Below are 22830 nucleotides of genomic sequence, written 5' to 3'. Positions count from 1 at the left end.
CTCTCACGTAACTTCAGATAGACCATCGGTACTTTCCTACCCTGTATATTTACCCATGGATATAGAAAGGATTTATTCCAAGTTAATTCTAACCATAATGAGGCCATCGTAAAAATAAAATTACCTGGGAATTGTCTAGATAAGACTGCAGCACGCCTAAATTATATGAACAATTAGTGGGTAATAATGCATGAAGGTTTTGACATAATTTTGTCGTGTAGTTTTTATCTGCTGTCTTACCGTAAGTTCTTCATTAGATAATACAAATGAAACATAATTCAATATAAACGTCGTGGGTAATAGCTGTTATGAGAAAAAATGGCAATAAAATTAATAGCACACGTACTTATAAAAACACTTATACTTAATAATGCAGTGATTATATAGGTATCACTTATTTCTGTAAAGGTACAGCCTTGTCGTGTCGTTACTAATATGTTTTACTCACTTTTAACTAGTCGGTTTCTTAGCGTTAGTGATTTAAATTATTAAAAAGCAGATCAATACGGTTAGTTTTTTATACTGTTTCATAAATTCGGGGTATTTGACATTTCACAACTTCGTACGCTTTGGGGTCATTGATTTTCTGTACTATACTATTAATAGGATTTTCTACCCATTTTGTTTGTATTCATTATTGTAAGTAGCACAATGAATGCATTAGCAGTCGCGTGCTAATGAAGCAAATAGAACAAAATGAAAGTAAAAGGATATATTTACAATTATACCACAAGTGGACGAACATAATTATGTCATTCAAAATAAATTGTAAACAAGTACAATTAGAGGTGTCATGTAATTCAGGATACACCTCTAATAGTCCAGGAACATTAGATACAAAAAGACGGAATAAGCCACCTTTGTTAGGTACCTACTCTGAGATTTTTTTTATAGAAAAGTGTAGGTTTTGAAAACGTACGTCAGATATAGACATACATATACAAGGTGGTACTTCCTGAATCGAAATTATAAAAATTTATCATATTCTGCATAAAAAAGGTTAGATTTTAATATCATGAGCCGTTTTCTAGTAAAATCCATTTCAATAATTCATTACGTGCTCAAAAACTCCTGCTGAAAATAAATATATCAATTTGTGCCATCAGAAAATTACTATTTATGACCCTTAACAGAGGTGTGAAGTATATGTCAATTGCTGATTAGATTACCTACTCAATATTCCAATCTAAGAATTTTGAATTTAGACACTATAGTAAACATAGAATAAACTAAATTATTATAGGGCTACATTTTATTATTCAAAATTATTCATGTTACTGTTTACTACAAAAGTAGGTATTTACTTAACTGTGATATTAAACCCTGATTTAGTAACAGTTACATAACTACAATAACGATAATAAAGTACAAAAGGAAAATTAAATAAAAATAGTAATTTTCTCATGGCACAATTTGATACATTTATTTTGCAGTAGGAATTTTTGAACGTCGTGAATAATTATTGAAATGGATTTTACTAGAAAACGGCTCATCCTATTAAAATCTAACAAGAGTACCTTTTTTATGATAAATTTTCATAATTTCGATTTAGGAAGTAGAAAAAATTGCGTACAAAAAAAAATAAATTGTAAAATTTGCTCCATGATCCCGCATTTTCCTAGGCCCCTGTAGTAAATTTTGATTTGTATATTATGCCGATTATTAAGCATATAAATAGTAATACAGTCCCAAAATTTCGTGATTTAATATTAAACCGTTTTGAAGTTATGAAATAAAAACTGTTTTCTGTGTTACCCCTTCAAGGGGTTGTATTTTCATCATATTTCGACATATTTTACATACTCTCCAATTCTGAGTACTTATTTCGTTAACATCTTGTATATGATTTTTCGCGTTTTTTGACCAAAAACTGCCAATATCCCAATGAAGAAGCATTTTTTTGAAAAAAAGTTTCAATTAAAAGTTGTTTAAAACTAATTTTTTTTACAAAATGGCTTATATGAAAAATATCTATTTTCTGTTAGTTTCCCCGTAAATTTTTTAAATGGAGTACTGATTATATGAAAATTAATGTTTTGGAGCCAAATAATGGTCAATTCATTTTTAAATAACAAAAGTGAATTAGACGAGAAATTTGCGGAAAATTCTTGAAAAATCTTTCCAAGGTTTGAATATTAATTATGCGCTTTTTAATATTTTCCTGAAAAATCTGTATTCCTTGAAATTATTTGCTACTGCTATGAAGCAGTGTTACATAAGAAACCTAGATATGGAAGTCCATAGAAAGTTGTAAAAAATAATAAATAAAAAAAGTTGTTTGTTAATTATAAATAAATAAAAAAAATATATTTGATTTTTTTGGAAAATATTAAAGACGCATACCTAATTAATTCGTTATGTACATCCTCGAAAATCTATAAAATGATACGTTTGATGTTCATAAATATTCAAACCTCGGAAAACTAGATTTTCCAAGAATTTTCCGCAATTTTCTTTTCTGTAATTCACTTTTGTTATTTAAAAATGAATTGTCCATTATTTTTACACCAAAACATTAATATTCACATAATCTGTACCTCATTTAAAAAATATATGGGAAAACTATTGGGAAAATCGAAATTTTTCATAGGAGTAATTTTGTAGAAAATTTAATTTTTAAACAACTTTTATTTGAATTTTTTTCTAAAGAATGCATCGCCATTGAGATATTGTCAGTTTTTGGTCAAAAAACGCAAGAAATCATACAGGGTGTTTCATAATAATGTGCAAATATTTTAAGGTGTTCGTGAAAAAAAAATAGAGCCTAATTTTTTCGGCCTTTTTGAGATTCGAATATTTTCTCAGGGGGGCCTCAAATCGAAAAAATGTATTGGAAGTACCCCCTTAAAATTACTTTCTAAACACCCCCTTAAAATATTTGCACATCATTATGAAACGCCCTGTATATGTATATATCTCAAAACGGCTGTATGTTGCTGGTGGTTGCATAATCATATGTGACACACGTTTTCTGACCTCAAAACCTACACTTTTCTAAAAAAAAACTCAGAGTGAAAAAGTTCGATCATTTTTTCCTTATTTTCCTGGACTATAAATACTTTCACTCTTAATTGTCATTAACATATTATTTAATATCCTGCTGATCGAAACTATCACTGTATTTATTATCGTGGGTATCTGATGTTATGGATCATTTTTATTTAAACTTAGGACGTTAAACTCATTAAAGCAATCCCCATTAGTTATTTACAACTAATAAGGAAATACAAGAAGAGCAAAACCTCTTCAGTGAAATTGTTATAAGATTGTGTCGTAATTATCAAACAAAGGTTGCTTAGAAAGCATTTCTAGATCCTTGTTCATAGAAACGTGTTCCCCTTAGTTAGTTCTCCTATCTACTGAAATTATTATTGTAGATTTTTAACACACTGTACGTCAAAAATTTGTTCGTTAACCTTGCAAGTTGCATTTGGAAAGAAAGCATTTATATCCTTATATTGTAACAAATAGGTGATACTTATACTTAATTTGTCAAATGTGAAGGTGAAGTTAAATCTAAAATGATCAGCTGTATTTAACCTTGGTTTAAATCTTATAAAAATAGATCTACCTGTACAATTAATTTTGTGGAAGTAATGTTTATGCTCAATATGTTATGCTTGCGTTGATTGATACATAACTGTTGCGAAGCCTTTAACAAATTAGATAACGATCTATGTGAATTAAATTTTTTGGTGCTGCATATAAAATTGGGTAGCTAGTATTTACTATGTTGTTGAATATAGATTTTTGAAAAATATTTTTTTAATTTGAATCAGTTAACGAATTATTTGAATAAAAAATGAGACATTTTTATAACGTATAAATAATCAGGAAAAGTTTCTTGTATCATTAAACAGCGCGTATCTTTAACAAATACAATTAAATTATTATAAATATAGGTAATTTAATTATTAAATCATAATTAACATTGTGGAATGATGTAAGCTTCAAGTATGAAGAGTCAGAACAAAGAAAATTAAATTAAAAAAATACTTCGTTTACTAATTATCATAATTGATGTTTTGATGACTAAGTTGTGTCACTAGTATTTTATCTTGTACAGTCATGGACAGAAATAAGTTTCCAACTCAAAAAGTTTTGTATAAGTGAATAACGGTAAAACCCTATATTATATGTATCGACGACCTAGAAAACAGTGGACATACGTCGACCACATATTCCTTACGTAAAGACAATTGAATTTACGTCAAAATAGTCAAAAAATACTTCGTTTAAAAGTTATAGAACAATAAGTCTTACTTTTGAAATAGTTTTTCGTTATGTGACTTTATTTCCTGTTACACAATGATAAAAATCATTAAATATTAGATTTCCTGCATCAGTGGTGTACGGAGAAACGTGCAACACCTTCTTGAAAATATGTTCTATATGTGTGGATCGTTTGAGGAAAATAACAGAACAGTTATTCGCCGAATCCACACAAGTTCCTCTTGAGTTTTGAGTATAAAGGAATATTCCAAAGTGAAAAACGAAATATTTTGTCAACTATGTATACAGGGTGATTCAGAATTTATCCAAAAATTTTTTTTTAATGTACAGTCACAATTTTGTAAAAAAGTCAAAAAGGGCAGTTCGAAAATGATTTAAAAATACACTTCTGCACGACACTGGAAACTAAGTCCACTGTAAAACCTGACCTTGCATATAGTCGGCGACCGACATGGCGGCAAAGTGTAATAAAAAATGAACGGATATAGAATTGAAAGAATTTCTTTCCCAAGGAAAGAAATGAATAAAGTTTATAACACCTATTTGATATCAGCAAATTCAACTGCTTTTGTCGCTACTATTATTATTAAAATTAATTTGTGGTTTCAATTAACTTCACCATAACACAAATGTTGTCTTGCTTCACCATAAATTAAAACGATATCTATCAACTCCGAGTTGCTATACACGTTAGCCATTTTTGACACTTTAAAAAACTAATGTAAACACTATCGCAAAAACGTTAATACTAAAATCGGATTTCAGTATTCGGAGTCGTATGGGGCCACGATGACAGAGAACGCTTTGCGCACAGCGCAAACGCGAATGACGCTAGATACTACAGTAGCCCAGCGATGTAATGGTTGAAAATAATATAACTTCAGTAATTTTTTTCTCGAAACTACAAGGATTTTACAAACATTTTTTTTCGATATTGATTCAATTTTTCATAACGCATCTATTCTCAAATTTTTTTTTTGATAAGTTGTGAATCACCCTGTATATAAATTGTTACAAAATACGTGTTTGCTATAGGGGCATTCCACGACCAATCTACCACTTTTAACCCCGACCCCTTTCGATTTGGCTGAAACTTTTTTATTGTTTTCTACCCCATTGAAAACCTCTGGAGATTTTTTTCAAATTTTTTCATCCAATTCAACAAAAGTTGTGAATTTTTGAAAAAAATTGCTTTTTTTTTAAATAACCATAACTTTTTCAAAACTTAAGTTATCGGGACGTTTTTTTTTCAAAATTTTTGTTTTTAAATGTACTTTCTGAAAAAAAATAGATCAAAATTATCTGGACTCATCTTCAGTGTTTTTTACAATTTTCGAAAAAAAACGAAAATTTCTCGATGAATAAGTACCATTTTTGAATTTTTTTTTCTTATAAGAAACACATTTTTTATATTTTTTTTTCAAATTTAGCTTATTTCACATAAAACCATTTTGAAAATTTTTGAAAATGTATATAGAATCTCAAAATTGAAAAAAATGTTCTAATTGATGACAATTTCAAAAAGTCAAAAGAGGATGGTTTCAAAATGATTTATTTGAGTTTAAATGCGTTGCATGTCCTTTTTTAAAGCCCACACTGTTCGTCCAAAAATAGACCAAATAACAACTTTTTTATTTTCTTTTTTTTTTGGATGAAGTTTTCGAAAAAATACAAAAAAATTATTCAATAAAAACAAATCGAATTTTTTTTCATATTTTTCATATTTTTTTTCAATTTTGGGATTCTATATACATTTTCAAAAATTTTCAAAGTGGTGTGAAATTAGCTAAATTTGAAAAAAAATATTTTTTTCAATGAATAAAAAATTAGAAAACGAAAAAACGCCACTGAAAAAAGTTGAGGATTTATAAAATATGGAAGTTTTTTATAAGAAAACGAAAATTTTCAAAAATGTTAATCGAAAAATTTACGTTTTTTTTTTCGAAAATTGAAAAACAACAGTGAAGGAGGTCTAGATAATTTTGAGCAATTTTTTTTCAAAAAGTACATTTAAAAACAAAAATTTTGAATAAAAAAACGTCCCGATAACTAAATTTTTGGAAAAGTTATGATTATTTTTTTTAAAAAAACTTTTTTTAAGTTAGGGTGAAAAAATTTAAAAAAATTCTCGGAGGTTTTCGATGTTTCAAAACAATAAAAAAGTTTCAGCCAAATCGAAAAGGGTCAGGGTTAAAAGTGGTCGATTTGGCGTGGAATGCCCCATTTGTACCTATGTGAATTTATTCAGAGGCAAAAGCTGGGAGGATCCCAAAAGACAATATTTTCCTTATAATTAATGACAAACCTGTACAATAAAAGAATAAAAAAGGTTCTTATAAACATGATTGTTAAAATGTTTAATTTTTCAGATTACAGTCAATTAGTACCTTAACCTTAATTTTTTTCAGAAAATTAAATTGAATCTTGTTTTAATCGAAATTTTGCAATTTTAAAAGAAATTTAAAGAATTTAAAAGAAAACAAGAGGCATTTTTTGTGCGGAATTAACAAATCATTTGCAATCATAGGCGGGGAAATTTTTTCTAAATGGAGTGGTCATTCCCTACCACAGCGCTGAGGCAGTTAAAGAAAGAGATGATTTTTGTTATTTTACATGCTGTCACTAAATTAAATCAGTTTGTTGGTTTGCAGATGATGTTTCGGCCTTTTAACACATATTTTAAAAAATCCATATTTTGCATGTTGGATATATTAGTTGCGCTCGCATTATAATTTAAACAAGTGTTTCTCTTAAACACAAAAAAGTAGTTCGTTGAGGCAACGACTAGTAAGCTATAGAATTGCGAGTAGGTACGCCGATAGCCAAATTTAACAGAAAATTTTATTTGTCTTCCTTGTGTCCTCTTCTGTCCTACCCTAACAGACCTCAATTTAACAAATTGTGAGCCTGCTGTTCGGTCAATTAAGGTAAGGTGTTTTTCTTAACTAAATACAGTCGATTTTATCTTAAACAATAACCAGGTAGTAATAAAAAAACCATTTCAAAAGTAAGATCTTTAACACCCTGTAACATTTAAACGATGCATTTTTGGACTAAGGTAATTTGACTTATATTTCATTGTTTTAACCTGAGGAACCTTTGGTTTCTGTATGAGCACTGTTTTCTGTAATAAAGGACCATAAATGTTTTAGATGGCAAACTTATTGTCCACAACTGTACACTGCAAAGTTTGCATTACCAGATTTTGCGAGACTGGTTTTCAAATAAGCTTTTTTTCCAGCCTTCGTGTCTTACTAGGCAAAATTATCATATTAATTTATGTCGCCAACAAAAAAAAATAATACAAAACTGTATAATAACGCAATCGGTTAGATCTGAAAGTCTGACCCGAATATTATATATGGGCGATTGCGCGGACATTGGAACCTGTTCGGTCTACGAGCGAGTAAATGAGTATATGTTGGTGTGCCGACTACCTTACATGTTCCAGGTACACTAGAGTGAGTTTGTTGGACTGCACTTTGTATTCTAATCACGTCTTGCATAAAATTGCACCAGCTGCATGTGCTTCACAGCGCGAGAATATACAATTTCTCTTACAGTTAGTTACTTAATAAATATAATTGGCTGTGGAATATCAACGGTAGTTTTTCTTAAAGTACTGTTCATATTTAACACTCGGTGCAGGGCCGGCGGAAGGAAACAGTACAAGCTGACGTTTCAGACATTTTAATCCGTAATGTTTTTTAGGTAGATATACAGGGTGTTTGTAAATAAGTGCGAAATATTTTAAGGGGTGGTTGCCAAAGTTTTTTTGTGAAAAAAAGTTCATATAGTCGTAGGTCGAAATATGCTTCGTTTCTGAGATACAGAGTGATTAAATTTTATTTAGATAGATTCAGATAGTTATTCTTTTAAATCTAGGAATATCGCAGATTTAAATCCATTAGATCCTGTCGTGATCAACAATTTTTTTTTGATGATATTCTCTGACATTTAACAAATTTTAATTTGAATTGAATATGTAACATATGGGAAAGGACCATTACTCATACGATGAAAATGAATTTACGAACAATATTATCTACGTCAACGACGATAACTTATTAAAAGTAATACTGGCAAATAAAATTTCTACTGAAAATTCTTCTATAAGGCATATTTCTTCTTTAAGACATATTTCTTCTTTCTATAAGAGATATTTTCATGTATTATCGAGTTCCTATTTCTTCACTTTATTTTCTATCGCATACATATTTACACTATTGCAATAAATACTGATAAAATTTTGTATTTATTTTGCACGTGCCCTTCAATTTTATAACAGCGACCAAAAGAAAAACAATTTTTACTATTAACGCTAAAGTGGGCGACAATATTTTCGACTCATGGCCAGTTTGAATAGTTACAAGTCATGGTCAAAACTTTTCAAGCTTAGAACCGGAATTCCCTTGAATCGTCATTCAATGACTCAGTAGAAGCGGTGAAGGATTTTGTTTACGTTTCGCAGCTATCTAGAGCGGTTAACTTTGCAGTCAATTATTAGTAACGTTGAAGTAAATAAAGCTAGTTGGGATTTTATTGGCGTGGATTATCAGTTTTAGTAGTGATTTTTTATCGAATTGAGGTTTAGAATTTAGTATCAGTTCGCTCCAACGAGTGTGAACGGTTGCTCTGTAATTAGATTTCTGTCCAAGTTAACATTTAGATAGATATATGTGTAAGTATAAATTATTAATTGAACATTAACAACAACATAAAAAAATCATTCATTAAGAAGTTTCTAAACCTGCAGATGTTTTTAGAACTGTCGATATTCCATTTAAAAAGTGCTAAATTGTTTAGTTCTCTTATTCTTTACCATAAAGAGATGTTGACAAAAAAGTTAGATACATTAAATTATGCCTCTAAAATTTGCTTTCGGAAAAGTCATACGTTTTTTTATTCTTAATGATTACTGTTTATTTATTCAATGATTACATTGTATTTAAGCTTTATATATACAATAATCTGCTATCTTTTTATGAAACAAGTACCTAATTTTGAACATATTCAAGAAATAATAATTTAAAAATTACTCATGTTACAAATAAAATGGAAAACAAAACGAACAAAATACTCAATGTTGCCGAAATTCTTATAGTGAGGGTATCTTTTAAGATACTGTTAAGTATTTGCGATGTTTTTTAAAAACTGACGCAACCTGTAACTGGCAATTGAACAACTTTGCAACTTTGGATTAAGGGCCAATATTGGACCAATTTATTATATTTTGGCCTCAATATTATCTTGTAACTTTCGTGCTCCTTCATTTAAGTACACCCTATAGAATGTAGACAAATACCGACGCTACCAATGCTTTAGTGAATGCAAATCATATTCTGACAATTTTTCCTTCGAAATAATGATTTTCTGGCTCTCACGACCTGTGCTGATTTTAAAAGTAAATATATATTTTTTTATAAATATTAATACCCTGTATCTCGAATACCGTGTGCGCAGGAAAAAAGTATATAGAGCAAACTCTACTTAATTTTTGGTAATGAATCTAGTCATGCAATTTATGTAATTAAAGCGTGAAATCACCCTGTATATTTTGTTTCAGAATCCAAAATGATAGCACTGCTCATTTTCGTCTTCTTCGCTTCATCGCAAGCACTGCCAAATGGAGCGCCTACCACGGTATGTCGGAGCATGCTTCCGAACCACGGTGGAGGTATACCCCCACAAGAAGGCCCATCCCCGTACACGATAGTGCCAAAGAGACAGGGAGGCAACGTTTCAGTGACGCTCGGTTCGTCGGTGGGAGGTCGTATTCAGGGATTCTTGCTCCAAGGAAGGACCGTTAATGGTGATATATTGGGGGAGTTCCAATTAGGACCTTCCGCTGGAGGTCACACCATTGACTGCGCCGAAGCTGGGGATTCCGTCACACATGACGACACTAGTGATAAGGAATACATAGAGGCTACGTGGATGCCGCCTTCGGGATATGAGGGAACGATTATATTCAAGTGAGCGATTGAAATTTTTTTAGATTTAAAAGTTGTATTGTAGTTTCACTAAAACACACAAAAATGTGAAAGTATTATAGATACCTTCATATCAACAAAAACTAACCAGTACTGTCCGAAGGGTCCTAGATTAGGCGGTATCTGTTTTGGTTTGGGTGAATCGTATATCCACGTAAATCGTAGATTTTTGGCTTTTTGGCTTTCAAATATCACTAGAAATGAAAATTTTTCTATGTGCATAAAAAAACGTGGGCTTAACTTTTGGCGGCACAATATGTTAAAAAAAAATCGAAAAATGTCATATTTTTCGTCCTATTTCATTATGTATCTTTTCAAGAGATGATTTTAGGCGAAAATGGAAGAGGAAAAAAATGTTTGTAATTAAATTTTTTACAAAACATGACTAGTTACATATCGAATGAATCATGATTATTATGGTAAACATCGAATAAATCGCAAAAATGGGGTTAAAAAACAATACTTTTTAGGGAATTTTTTTTGGGTATTTAAATTGGGTATAGGACCTTTATACTTGGCTCAAGAAATTTTGGAAAAAAAATTGCAAATTTTCAAAATTTTGCACAGCAAAAACCAAGGCCCTTAGATACTTGAAAATTTAATCACATATAGAAGGGCTCTCAAGCTTTCAAACGCTTTTTGAAAAATCGAATCCGTCAATTAGGAAAGCTCTGGCGCTTGTTTAAACATTGGTCGAATTTTTGTACTTACAAACAATTAGAATAACTTTTTGAATATTCAATCAAATCAAATTTTTTAAAGCAGGTTTTAAAAGTTCTTGGAAATACGCCGCTTCTTTAAAAAAAACATATCGATTGGTCAATTAGTTACGTAGTTATAGCCGATCAAAGTTAACCGTCATTAACACTAATGGTACTGGGACATCCGGGCTAATTTTTCGAAAAATACCCTTGGTATTCCGAGTACTTACCAGGTCGCCCTCTCTGCTTCCCCCATCACCATCACCCTTACGATTTTCTTGAATTTCTCGCTTGCATAAATATTTTAAAACACGTTTTAAAGTAGGTTGACAATGAAGAAAAGTATTGTAATCCTAGACCTGGTAAGTACTCGGAATACCAAAGGTATTTTTCGAAAAATTATCCCGGATGTCCCAGTACATTTAGTGTAAATAACGGTTAACTTTGATCGGCTATAATTACGTAACTAATTGACCAATCAATCTGTTTTTTTTTAAAGAAGCGTCTTTCTAAGAACTTTTAAAACCTGCTTTAAAAAATTTGATTTGATTGAATATTCAAAAAGTTATTCTAATTGTTTGTAAGTACAAAAATTCGACCAATGTTTAGACAAGCGCCAGAGCTCTCCTAATTGACAGATTCGAATTTTTCAAAAAATGTTTAACAGCTTGAGAGCCCTTCTATATGTGATTAAATTTTCAAGTATCTAAGGGCCTTGGTTTCTGCCTTGCAAAATTTTGGAAATTTGCAATTTTTTTCTCAAAATCTGGATTGCAAAATTATTATGCAAAATATATCGAACCGATTTTGATGAAATTTGGTGTGATGATTCTACATAACATGAAGTTTTCTTGAGCCAAGTATAAAGGTCCTACACCCAATTTAAATACACCAAAAAAATTCCCTAAAAAGTATTGTTTTTTAACCCCATTTTTGTGATTTTTTCGATTTTTACCATAATAATCATGATTCATTCGATTTGTAACCAGTCATGTATTGTAAAAAATTTAATTACAAACATTTTTTTCCTCTTCCATTTTCGCCTAAAATCAACTCTTAAAAAGATACATAATTAAATAGGAAGAAAAATATGACATTTTTCCAATTTTTTTAACATATTGTGCCGCCAAAAGTTAAGCCCACGTTTTTTTTATGCGCATAGAAAAATTTTCATTTCTAGTGATATTTGAAAGCCAAAAAGCCAAAAATCTCCGTGGATATACGATTCACCCAAATATGGCTTTTTGAAACAGATACCGTTTGGACTATCCTGGAAGTTTCACCTGTCAAAAAATCTTCTTCTATACCATTTGTCCCATTTTAATTGATATATGAACGAATGATTGTGAATATCTCGTCAGTGAAGCCTCCGATCCAAAAATGCTGTTCAGTTCATTGGGGCAAAACGGCTGCTTACCTTGAATTTGACCTTAACTGTGACCTTGGAGGTCAATTGAAGGTCAAATTCATGATTTTAAATGGTATCCTCTATTTTTTACCTTGGAAATGGATTCGGCAGAAAATTTTACATCGGATGTAATCTCAACTTTGACCTTGTGGTCGAGGTCAATGTCACAGGGAGATAAAATGAATTGTCATCCCCTGAAACTACCCAAAGTCGATGTGATTTTCAACAAGGTATTCGATCATAACCTTGGATTTCACCTTGACCTTGTCATTTAAGGTCATTTGAAAGTCGACTATAGGAATCAACCTTATTGACCTCTACAGATGATTATCAGGATGTTCGGGACTATGGATCTCGGATTTAATCTTGAAGGTCATTTGAAGGTTGATTACAGGAAATTTTCTCAATAAACAATTAAATGAACAACGGTTTAATGAAATATATAGGTGTAAGATATTCGTCGCATTATTTGTGTCTGCGACCTAACACCTATGTATTTCGTTAATCTGTTGTTAATTTAATTGAGAAAATTTCTTCTAATTAACCTTCAAATGAGATTCAGCGTTAAATACAAGATCACCAATCTATGGTCCCGAACATCCTTAATAACATTTGTGAAATTGACCTTAATGAAATGACCTCATCAAGGTCAATTTCTGTGGTCCGCCTTCAACTTATGTTGAAGATAGAGGTCAAGATCAAATTGAATGTCGTGATTGAATAACTTGATAAAAATCCCATTGACTCTGAGGGCAAACATCTTATTCCGAAGTTACTACAGATATGACGAATTATTTGAATCGATGTGACCTTGATGGCAAGGTCAAAGTTGAGATCACTTCCACATGTAAAATTTCTCAGAGTAAAAACCTTTTATGGTAAAAAGAGAGTAAAAAATATTGACCTTGAAGGGTAGGCACAACATTCATTTAGGTTATTTTTGGATCGGAGGCTTCACTGACATTCACGTATATCGATTAAAATGGGACACTTGGTATATTTGAATCATTGGACCATTTCTAATTAAAACTGAGTGTCTATTGAGTTTTTTCATAGAATGCACTTTTCATATTCATTGTCGAGTTTTTTGGACTTTTACTCGTGAACTAAAAAAAGCTGAAGAGTCGCGAAAGTTTGGTTAAAAATAGTTCATTCAAATCTGTAAAATAATATTGTCCTTAACGTTATATATATATAACTTTTTCCAAAAATTGTTATAAAAGTTTGACATTTTAATTGTTTCCCAAGTATCAAAAAGGTTGTAAACTGGTACGAAAAATACTTATTGAAAAGAATATTTTTTAAAGAAAAAAACTTTAGAACAAAAAAGTGTTTTCATATAGTTGTTACTTATTAATTTAACTGGATACATTGTCTTAATAATATGGCTACTTATTTTTCAAAATTTATTTATTTCGTTTGAATAAATTTAACAACTCAAGCTAATTAATTACTATTATTTTTTTTGAAAGAAAATTGCACATTGAGGTTCCCAATATTACAATTATTGATCAAATTTGATCCAGACATTTTTTTCGCAGAAGTGAGGCAAAAAAAAATAATTTTTTACAGTTAAAACAAAGGCAGCTTTTTCTCAAGTTTTATTAAAATATCTACAGAAATGGCTCAACACTTAATTTTAATCAAATGTTTCGTTTTAACGTGATGCTTTATTCATTTTTAATTTTACTAAAATTTAATTGGCAATGCGAAGGAAATAACAACATCGTGGTTTCACCCTATTTATTAAATTGATGTTGACTGACCCAAATGTAATCAGTATTTTTAATTTCAAATGACAATAATCATATTCTTCTTATGTTAGTTGCTCCAAAAATCTTGTACCGATTTTGACTTATCTTTTAATATCTTTCCATTTGAATATGTTGGAAGATTGGCCTCTAACTTTGATTCCTTTGTTTTTATATTCCAAATGGTTATTTATCGGTCTATTTATTAGCCTGTTCCATTCACTTTGTTATTTATTGCGCAGGTTAAGAGTCACTGCATATGAAAGTTATTGCCCAAAGATGAAATTAAAAAATTCTTGAATATGAAATAATAAAGAAATTACCATTTCTAGAAAAATGTAATTACCGCTGCATAAAATTAACTTCAGCAAATACGAGTTTTCTTATGCTAACGTATGAACTAGTGCAAATCAACCTATAGATCTAAATAACCTATGTAGAGTTGTCGTAGGTGCTGCAATATTGATGGAATTAATAAAGAATACCCTGAAAGCATATTCGATGAATACAGGTTTTTTCACTTTCTTTAAAGTGGCATGAGTAATACACGCCTTGTGTACGTATACGTACAATGGTTTTGTGACGTTATTTACATTCATTATGCCGGAATTATCTAAGTTATAACCTTCACTTGAATATTTTCTATAGAGGTATTTGAAATACCGGGAAATACTGTTTCTAAAATTAGTTCTCCTCAAAAAGTGGTCGTTTACTGAAATAATATTATATTTTATATATCACATTTCCTATAAAAAAGTCAGTGCTAATTGTAAATAAATAAGATTATATTTATCTCCGTCCTTTAGTTTTTACGCATTAGTTGTTAAAATTTAGGCAAACGAAATACTGATAACAGAATTTTAACCAAAATAGTGTAAAAAGCTATAGCCAAAGATACGTTATATTTGTTTATTCTATTCGTTTGGAACTGATAGTGGTTAATAATCTACGACTTCCTTCGTAAAAACGAATTCCTGGCAATATTTAGTTTTGTTTAAATAATTTATTTAAGCATTAAAACAATCTTCAAAATAGATAAATTACTACTATTATCATTACTAGGCTTAGTACAGCACGGAGTTTAACAGGACCGTAATCAGAACTCCGCACGTGCACTAAGCCTAATCATTAATCAACAAATTAACAACACATTTGCATCAGTGTGCGGATTAGGCACTGTCATCCACCATGTGCTGTTGATCAAAATTACAGCCATAATCTAGTAATTAGAAAGCTATCAGTAATTTGAAGAGATAGAAAAGAATAACGTATTTCCAAAATTGATCATTTTTAATTGTTTTTGATGCAGATTGGGACTAAAGATTTCAAATAAATACAAATTCTACAAAATGTTTTCCTTTATCTTTTACTGTGTAATTAGCTCTTTTTTGTTACAGTGCCACCATAGCACAAACCTACACCACCTTCTGGGTTGGGGTAACTTCCCAACCAGTCCAGATAGACAAACGTTCCGTCAGAGATCCCATCCCCAGCAATCCCTTCAGACCAAACCGTCCAACGTCAACCACCCCACCTAATTTCAACCCGGAGCCACCAAGACAAGCGTCCACCGATTTCGATCCCTTCTACGACGGCTGCGGGGTGACCAAGTTGTGCTTCGGTGCTCAATCCGCCAATTGCGTCAGTTCGAAAAACTGCAAAGCTGCAGTGGCTGTGACGGTAACTGGTGATGTATATGATTTTGAGATGAAGGCTGACAGCAACGCCGCTTGGGTGGGGGTTGGACTCTCTGAAGATGATAAGATGGGTGATGACTCTGTTATTGAGTGCGTGAAGAGGGGAACTGGAGTAGCAACGTACATGTCTTGGACGTCTAGGTCGCCTTTTTCTGCAACTAGGTTAAGTAATGTAAGTAAATGTCAATTTTAAATGCGAATATACTGTTATAGACGTATTATTAAAATATTAGAATTACTACCGATTTTGTAGATATAAGAAGTAAATGCACCGTCCATTTCCGTTGTGGCCACCCGTAAGTCATCTATGGACCTTCATGTTCCTATAGTGACTACCACACTAATATTACTTAGATGTTTCTGAGTTCAGTTAGCAGTTCGACATTATCCTTATTTGATCTTCAACTTTGGTCCTGGATCTAAAAGTTTCTTAACTTTTCTATGCCCAGAACTTGTTTTTTTGGCATCATTTCGTGTCTTATATTTCAACAATTCCTACATGAGGATCTTAACAATGCTACTGGCAATGTCGCAGAAATGTTTAGACACATGAAGGGATGTAAATAGGCCTTGCTCCTTCATCTGGTCATTCACGTTACATCAACTTCTTAACCTTCCTTACCAAAACATTCGATCACCCCTTATAAAAATAAAATTGTTTGCTTTTAGAGCTGCCTAATTAATTCTGTTGCATAATTCATTTCTGCTTTCAAGACTGTATCATGTGTTCCTGCAATAAATACGGCTTCAACTTTAACCTTAACTCATCAATAATTATTGATAGTAATATTTGAAACAAGTGCGAATAGAGAAGATATTTTTGAGTGTGGGTTAGATGAAACCTAAATATGTGTTGTCACTGCTAATCAACGCGTACTGATTCAAAACATTGCTTTCTAGGGCACTTATGAAAGCAATACTAGTGTCACGCTAGGCAAAATAAAGTTTTAACTAATGATATTGTGAAAAATAACTGCTCTGCGGAGTAGAACATTGTCTATTATTGAATTACACCCGTAAAGGGTTAAAACCATTTGTCTGTGGAATCACCAGACATAGACAGATTTTCAAATATAATTCAATACTGGACGAGACATTAGTCCGCAGAGCAGTTGTTCCCCACAACATCACTAGTTATAAACTTTATTTTAGCTAGTACCGATACTAGTGTTCCTTTTCCAGTACCTACAGGTTAGTAGGTTACTCTCTGTCAGTAAGTACACTGTACTGCTTTTTGCCAGACATTAAGTATCAGTCAGAATTAAAATATAATACGCTGTAGATTATATTTCACCCATATTCAAAATATGATGATGAAAAAAGATCAATCAGCGGTTGGTAGTGTTGGGAACTAATAAGTTGGAAACTAATCCATTTCTGACGATTCTACTGACGGGTTTTATATTCATGATGATTTTTCTTTCATTCTTCTTATTTTTTCCTTAGATTTATTATTACAGCTACATTTGTCGTTTTTTCTTCCTTCTTTATTCGGAGAAATGAATGAAAAAAGAAAATGAAAGAAACAAAGATAGTATAGTTATTGACAAATTTGGTAGCATAATTAAATCTTCGTTCTTTTCTACTGACATGAGATAAGAGAAAAACATAAATTAGATATAAGAAAAACTTTAAAATCTAAAACTAGTATAATATAAACTCTACTAGAAACTACTTATAAACGAAAGTTTCTCTTATTTTAGCCTCAGTTGGGAATTCAGCTTCTAAACAGCAGTATTGTTGACGGAGTTCTCTACTGTAAAGTTCGCAGGGATGCCGTTACGCTTGTAAATGGTAAAACTTTCGATTTAATTAACGATAAATATCATTTACTTGTGGCTTCCGGAGCTTCTGTCACCGGTAGGTACTATTTGTAATCCTATTATTTAATGAATTTTATGTATTTGCTGATATCCTTCTTTCCATTTTCCAAACAGAGCGGCCATTGTTATTCATAACATTTCATTTGTTTAGAAACTTCCGTGTCTTACCATGGAATCGCATTCCTAGCAAGCGGAGACAGACAAGCACTCTCAGATGTGTCTGCCTTAGCTGGAGCTTCCATGATACTTATACGTCTTCATGGGTCGTTTATGTTAGCCGCATGGATTGGAACCGCCTCTGTTGGTATCCTTCTGGCCAGATACTACAGACAAACGTGGGTTGGAACCAGTTTGATGGGCAAAGATTTATGGTTTGCGGTAAGTACTTTTTTACTATCGCTTTTGGAGTTTTGGAGTTTTTTTTTCGGTTTCCAGTGGCATAGGATTTTCATGGTGCTAACCTGGGGTTTGACGATGGCAGCTTTCGTGTTGATTTTCGTCGAGCTTAAAGCGTGGTCAAACGAAAATAACCCCCACGCCATTTTGGGAACCATCACTACAGTTTTATGTTTCTTCCAACCGATTGGAGCTTACTTCAGGCCACATCCTGGTACTCCGAAGAGGGCGATCTTCAACTGGGCACATTGGCTGGTAGGGAATGTGGCACACATAGTAGGAAGTGAGTTGGGAACTAATTTTCACCACTAATCCATATGGAACATGTCGTAACAATTACAATTATTTTCCAGTTGTCACTATTTTCTTTTCCGTGAAGTTAAGTAAGGCTCAGTTGCCAGATTTTGTGGATTGGATACTTGTAGCGTACGTGGCAGTTCATGTCGTAACTCATATTGTATTATCGGTAAGTGCAAAACCTAAATAGACCAAATAAATTATTTATTTTTATTTTCTGATAGAATTTAAAACTTTTATACAACATTCAAGTAGGGTAAATTGGAGAATTCAAATTTCCCCCCCATCACTTTTCACTTTTTCCTCTCCCCACCACTTTCCCCTCCCACAAACCGGTTTTTAAGCTCTCATTGGTCGACATAAAAAAGTGGGAGTAGATTTCTAACTCTCCAGCCTCCCATTGGTCAGTATAGACTTCCTCCGCCTCTAATTGGTTGAAAACTGGTTTGTGGGTTGGAAATGTGATGGTGAGGGGAAAAGTGGTTGTGGGGAGAAATTTTGAACTCTCCAATTTACCCTACTCATTCACCTTAATTAGAATCTCATTTTTGATGATAAAACTGGAAAACAATTAACATATCTTCTCTTTTGTAGTTAATGGGTTGTATTTCCGAAAAGTCTTCAGAAAGTAGAGTTACTTCTTTCCCAATGAAAGATTTAGGAGGTTCAGGAAGAAGTTCTGCCTATGCTGATAGAAATGCTGATGCTCCGGTGAGTATATTTATACTAAAACTAAATCATTAGTCTTAAATATCTTGACATGTATTTTACTAGTCACTAAAACAAATTAATACAGCGGTTAGGTAACAAACACTGTTTAATAACGTTGTTATAAGAGTGCTTATAAAAATTATTTTTATCTTATTTTCCGGTATAGCCTTTGTACTTATGTTATCCTGTCCATAAAAGAGCTTGTTAATTTGTAAACTCTTAGCTGTGGAAATGTTTCTTCAAGTTTCAAACTAGTCGCAGATACATATTTACTAACCGCAAAGTAAGAAACGATCATTATGCTGGAAGCTGTCTTTATCTAGCATTCATTTCTCAAAAGGAACATGTCCAAGAATAATTGAAATTGTGATTCTACTCGATATATGCTAGTGACCAAGATCATGGTCACAAAATATTGTTGCTTCATAACAATGCCCAATGCTACAATCTGAAATTTGATGTTTTACAATAGCTATTAGACTCTTGGATGTTTCACACATTTGAAGGGTGAGAAGTTTACAAACGACAATGAGGCAATTGAAGTTGGTTAAAAGCTTCAACAAAAATCCATTTTGTAAACAGCATCCAGAAGCTTATGGGCAAGTAGACCAAGTGTGTAGAGTTCGAGTCCTAAAAAGAGTTGTACTCGATTCATTTCCTCAGTTTTTATTTCAGTTGTTTGTTAGATGTTGCTTGCATTAGTCAGCGTGTTTATTTTGCACGCATAAACTACTATTTAAATGGTTTTATCTGTATAAATCATTACATAATTGTTACGAAAGTTGTGATGCTGATGTTATATATGTACTCGAGGAAATGACTTGTTTGGTAACATTTAAGAAAAATTTCTTATATGAACTAGATCTTAGGGTTCCTTTGTACATTAAAGAATTAGATAGAAAACTATTACTAAAAGATCAATACACTTTGATGATATACATTCAGTCACTAATCCCTTAAAAGAAAAAATGCAAATCGTTTTAGAAAGAAATCCTCGATAAATTTTGGAAAACATATGGAAAGTTTTAGCTGGCACACGCCAGCAGTTACTACCAGAAATATTAATATACAGGGTGATTCAGAACTTATCCAAAAAAAAATTTGGATGTTCCCTGGACTCTTACGAATACAATTTTATAAAGAAAAAATCAAAGAGTTCGAAAATGATTTAAAAATATACTTCTGCACGGTACTGGAAACAGGTCCACTGTTAAACCTGACCTCGTACAATGCAACCAGCATGGCATGGCGGCAAAGTGTGATAAAAATGGAAAAAAACTTGAAAGAATTTCGCAAGGAAAGGAACAAATAGAATTTTATAGCATCATTTTATATCAGCAAATTCAACTGCTTTTGCCACTATTGTTATTATTAATTAATAAAATTAATTTGTGGTTTTAAATAATAAAATAATTTGACATACCTGGTGTTACAACAGCTGTTTTTTTTTCCACCGACGTGTAAATACATTTGGGTCCGTCTTACTCAGTTTCTACGAACTAACACAAATGTTGTCTTGCCTCACCATAACACAAATGCTTCACCATAATACAAATGTTGTCTTGCTTCACCATAAATTATAAATTTGGCTATTTACTAAATATTGCGAGTGTAACTTAGTGCCGATCGGGGCTTTAGTTAGCAAAGTAGTTGATTTCCACAATATTAGGTATTAGTTAAAACTTTAGTGCGCTACTGGTCTTACTTTCATAGTATCCACATATTCACTATTAATAAATCAATGTTAGTGCTAGTAGACATTATTAACGGTGACCATAAAGATATAACAGACATTGTACGTTATATCTCACCCACATTCGATCATATCGATAGATAGATATTCTCATAGCTATATTATTCTTTGGTTACGTCATCTATGGTACATTGATGGTAACTAATAAGCCTGAAACCGGTCTGTGTCTAGTGGTTCTAATGACGAACGTTATTACCTAGCTCTTTATTAAATATTGCGGAGGCAGTTTAATGTTGGTCTGCAAAGTATTTGGTATTCACAATATAAGTTAAAAACTTTATTTCGCATAATGCGACACTGCTCTTGCTTAAGGCACAATTTCTGTAATCACTCTTGTAATGTCTTGACTTATTAAACACTTTCTGTAATTCACCGAATTTTGTAAAAAAAATTGTCATTATAATGTTGTTTCTTGTTTCAGTTTTCTCCATTGAGGAAGTTCCTTCTGGCGATTTACATGACGTTGGTCCTACTTTTGGTGGTAGCACTTATTGTAATAACGGCCCTAGCTCCTATTGGTGACGCGATACCAATTCTCAGTTCAAACTGAACCCACTGCAGCTAGGATTTTATTGAGAGAATTAACTTGACGTACCAAATATAAATATTTCACACTTTTAACACTAATGACTGATACCATATATCCGGAAATAAAATATTGTACGAGTATATAAAATTTGCAATAATCAACATTCTTAGCTGTAAGTTATGTTTCGAATTACGTATTATAATTATGTTACTTGATGTATAGAATGTAGGAATTACCGTTTTTTCACTAAGTGAAGGAACTTGTTACATATTGTATATTTCTGTTACATTGATGTAGAAATATAATTTTATATAACGTTTTTTTATTTTTTGATAATGTGGGAATTTTGTTTGTACTTGCAGTTTTATTGGGAGTTGTTCCAATCACAGTATTTTAAGAGTACATTGAATTTTTAGTTTTTTCTTAATTTATTACATGTACTTAACGTCTAATGTAATATTTGTGATTAGTTATATTTTTAGAGTACTTTTATACATGTATACATATATTTATATATGTTATTGCGTTTGTAAATAAAATAATTTTTATGAAGTTTTTTAATCATTATAAATCTAATCTATAATATTTACCATTTTGTCATTTTTCATTTCAACAACATATTACTACATTATTTCTTTTCGCTCTGTATTTATTTATTTATTTACTTTCAATACACTGGCCTAGCCAAATCAAATACAAGAGACAGGAAAAGACAAAAATTGAAAACAACAATAGACACCTATAGAAAAAATCAAATACAAAAAGTACGAATGATAATTTTTTTAATAACTGAATAATTAGTTTTAATAACTGATAGTATCATTTATAGTTGGCCAGGAGCAGGTTCAATATGAGATTCCCATTTACGTTTAAAGTATTACAGTGTAGTACAACAATCCCGGGTTCGATCGAAAAAAGAAAAATAAACGTAGTTGTGGCCAAAAATATGTGAGCGTCATAAGGAATACCTACGTTATATACATCTATTTTTAATTGACCGGAAGGCGCTGGCAACTAACTTTAAAGAGGGGAAATATGGTTTAATTTTATAAAACAAAAGCAGAATAAATATTCCTAACTTTATTATTTATGTACAACAGTCTTCGAATTGAACATGTGACAAATAGAAAGAACAACAAAAACATTAACAACCATTTAACACAAAATGAGAGTGCCAGGCTCACCTAGAGCTCCTGTGGGGAAAGAGCATGGCTGAGAAACCCACTATCGTTGTTCCAACTACCCAAATATAAATACAAAACAATCGCTAACAAAAGGCACAAAGATCCTTTGCTAATGATAATTAAGACCTGACTTATTTAATGTGTCACTAAATGTCACCTCACTCGAATTAGACATACACACTTCCAAGTAAAACTGAAGAGGTTTAGTGTTAGTTAGCCGGCAGGGCCGGAAGGTACTGGAGTCCCATACGGGAGGCAATCCAGCTATAGTTGAGATTTCGGAAGATCTGTTTTAGCAATTCTTTTTTTGTATTTAATTATTCTTTTTTTTCAGATTCGTTCCTCACGGGCGAA

The 22830-nt window shown here is 31.8% G+C and overlaps 1 protein-coding gene across 2 annotated transcripts in view; it reads left to right on the top strand.

The window, feature by feature from the left end:
* Positions 1-21804, top strand: part of LOC108917713 (putative ferric-chelate reductase 1 homolog) — a 41443-nt gene extending 19639 nt beyond the window's left edge. Inside the window, exons 1-9 of one of the 2 annotated variants that reach the window (XM_018724451.2) lie at positions 8724-8912; positions 9800-10208; positions 15484-15955; positions 17487-17643; positions 17758-17984; positions 18042-18285; positions 18356-18468; positions 18894-19010; positions 21185-21804. In XM_018724451.2, coding sequence (XP_018579967.1) covers positions 9808-10208; positions 15484-15955; positions 17487-17643; positions 17758-17984; positions 18042-18285; positions 18356-18468; positions 18894-19010; positions 21185-21313 — 1860 coding nt within the window. In that variant the 5' untranslated portion in view covers positions 8724-8912; positions 9800-9807 and the 3' untranslated portion in view covers positions 21314-21804. Of the gene's footprint in view, positions 1-8723; positions 8913-9799; positions 10209-15483; positions 15956-17486; positions 17644-17757; positions 17985-18041; positions 18286-18355; positions 18469-18893; positions 19011-21184 lie in introns of those variants that run through there. The other variant, XM_023455725.1, reaches the window with a different exon arrangement.
* Positions 21805-22830: the final 1026 nt, after the last annotated feature.

Source organism: Anoplophora glabripennis, unplaced genomic scaffold (assembly GCF_000390285.2).
Source record: "Anoplophora glabripennis isolate ALB-LARVAE unplaced genomic scaffold, Agla_2.0 scaffold61, whole genome shotgun sequence".
Classification (NCBI taxonomy): Eukaryota; Metazoa; Arthropoda; class Insecta; order Coleoptera; family Cerambycidae; genus Anoplophora; species Anoplophora glabripennis.
This window is presented reverse-complemented; position numbering and strand designations above follow the sequence as displayed.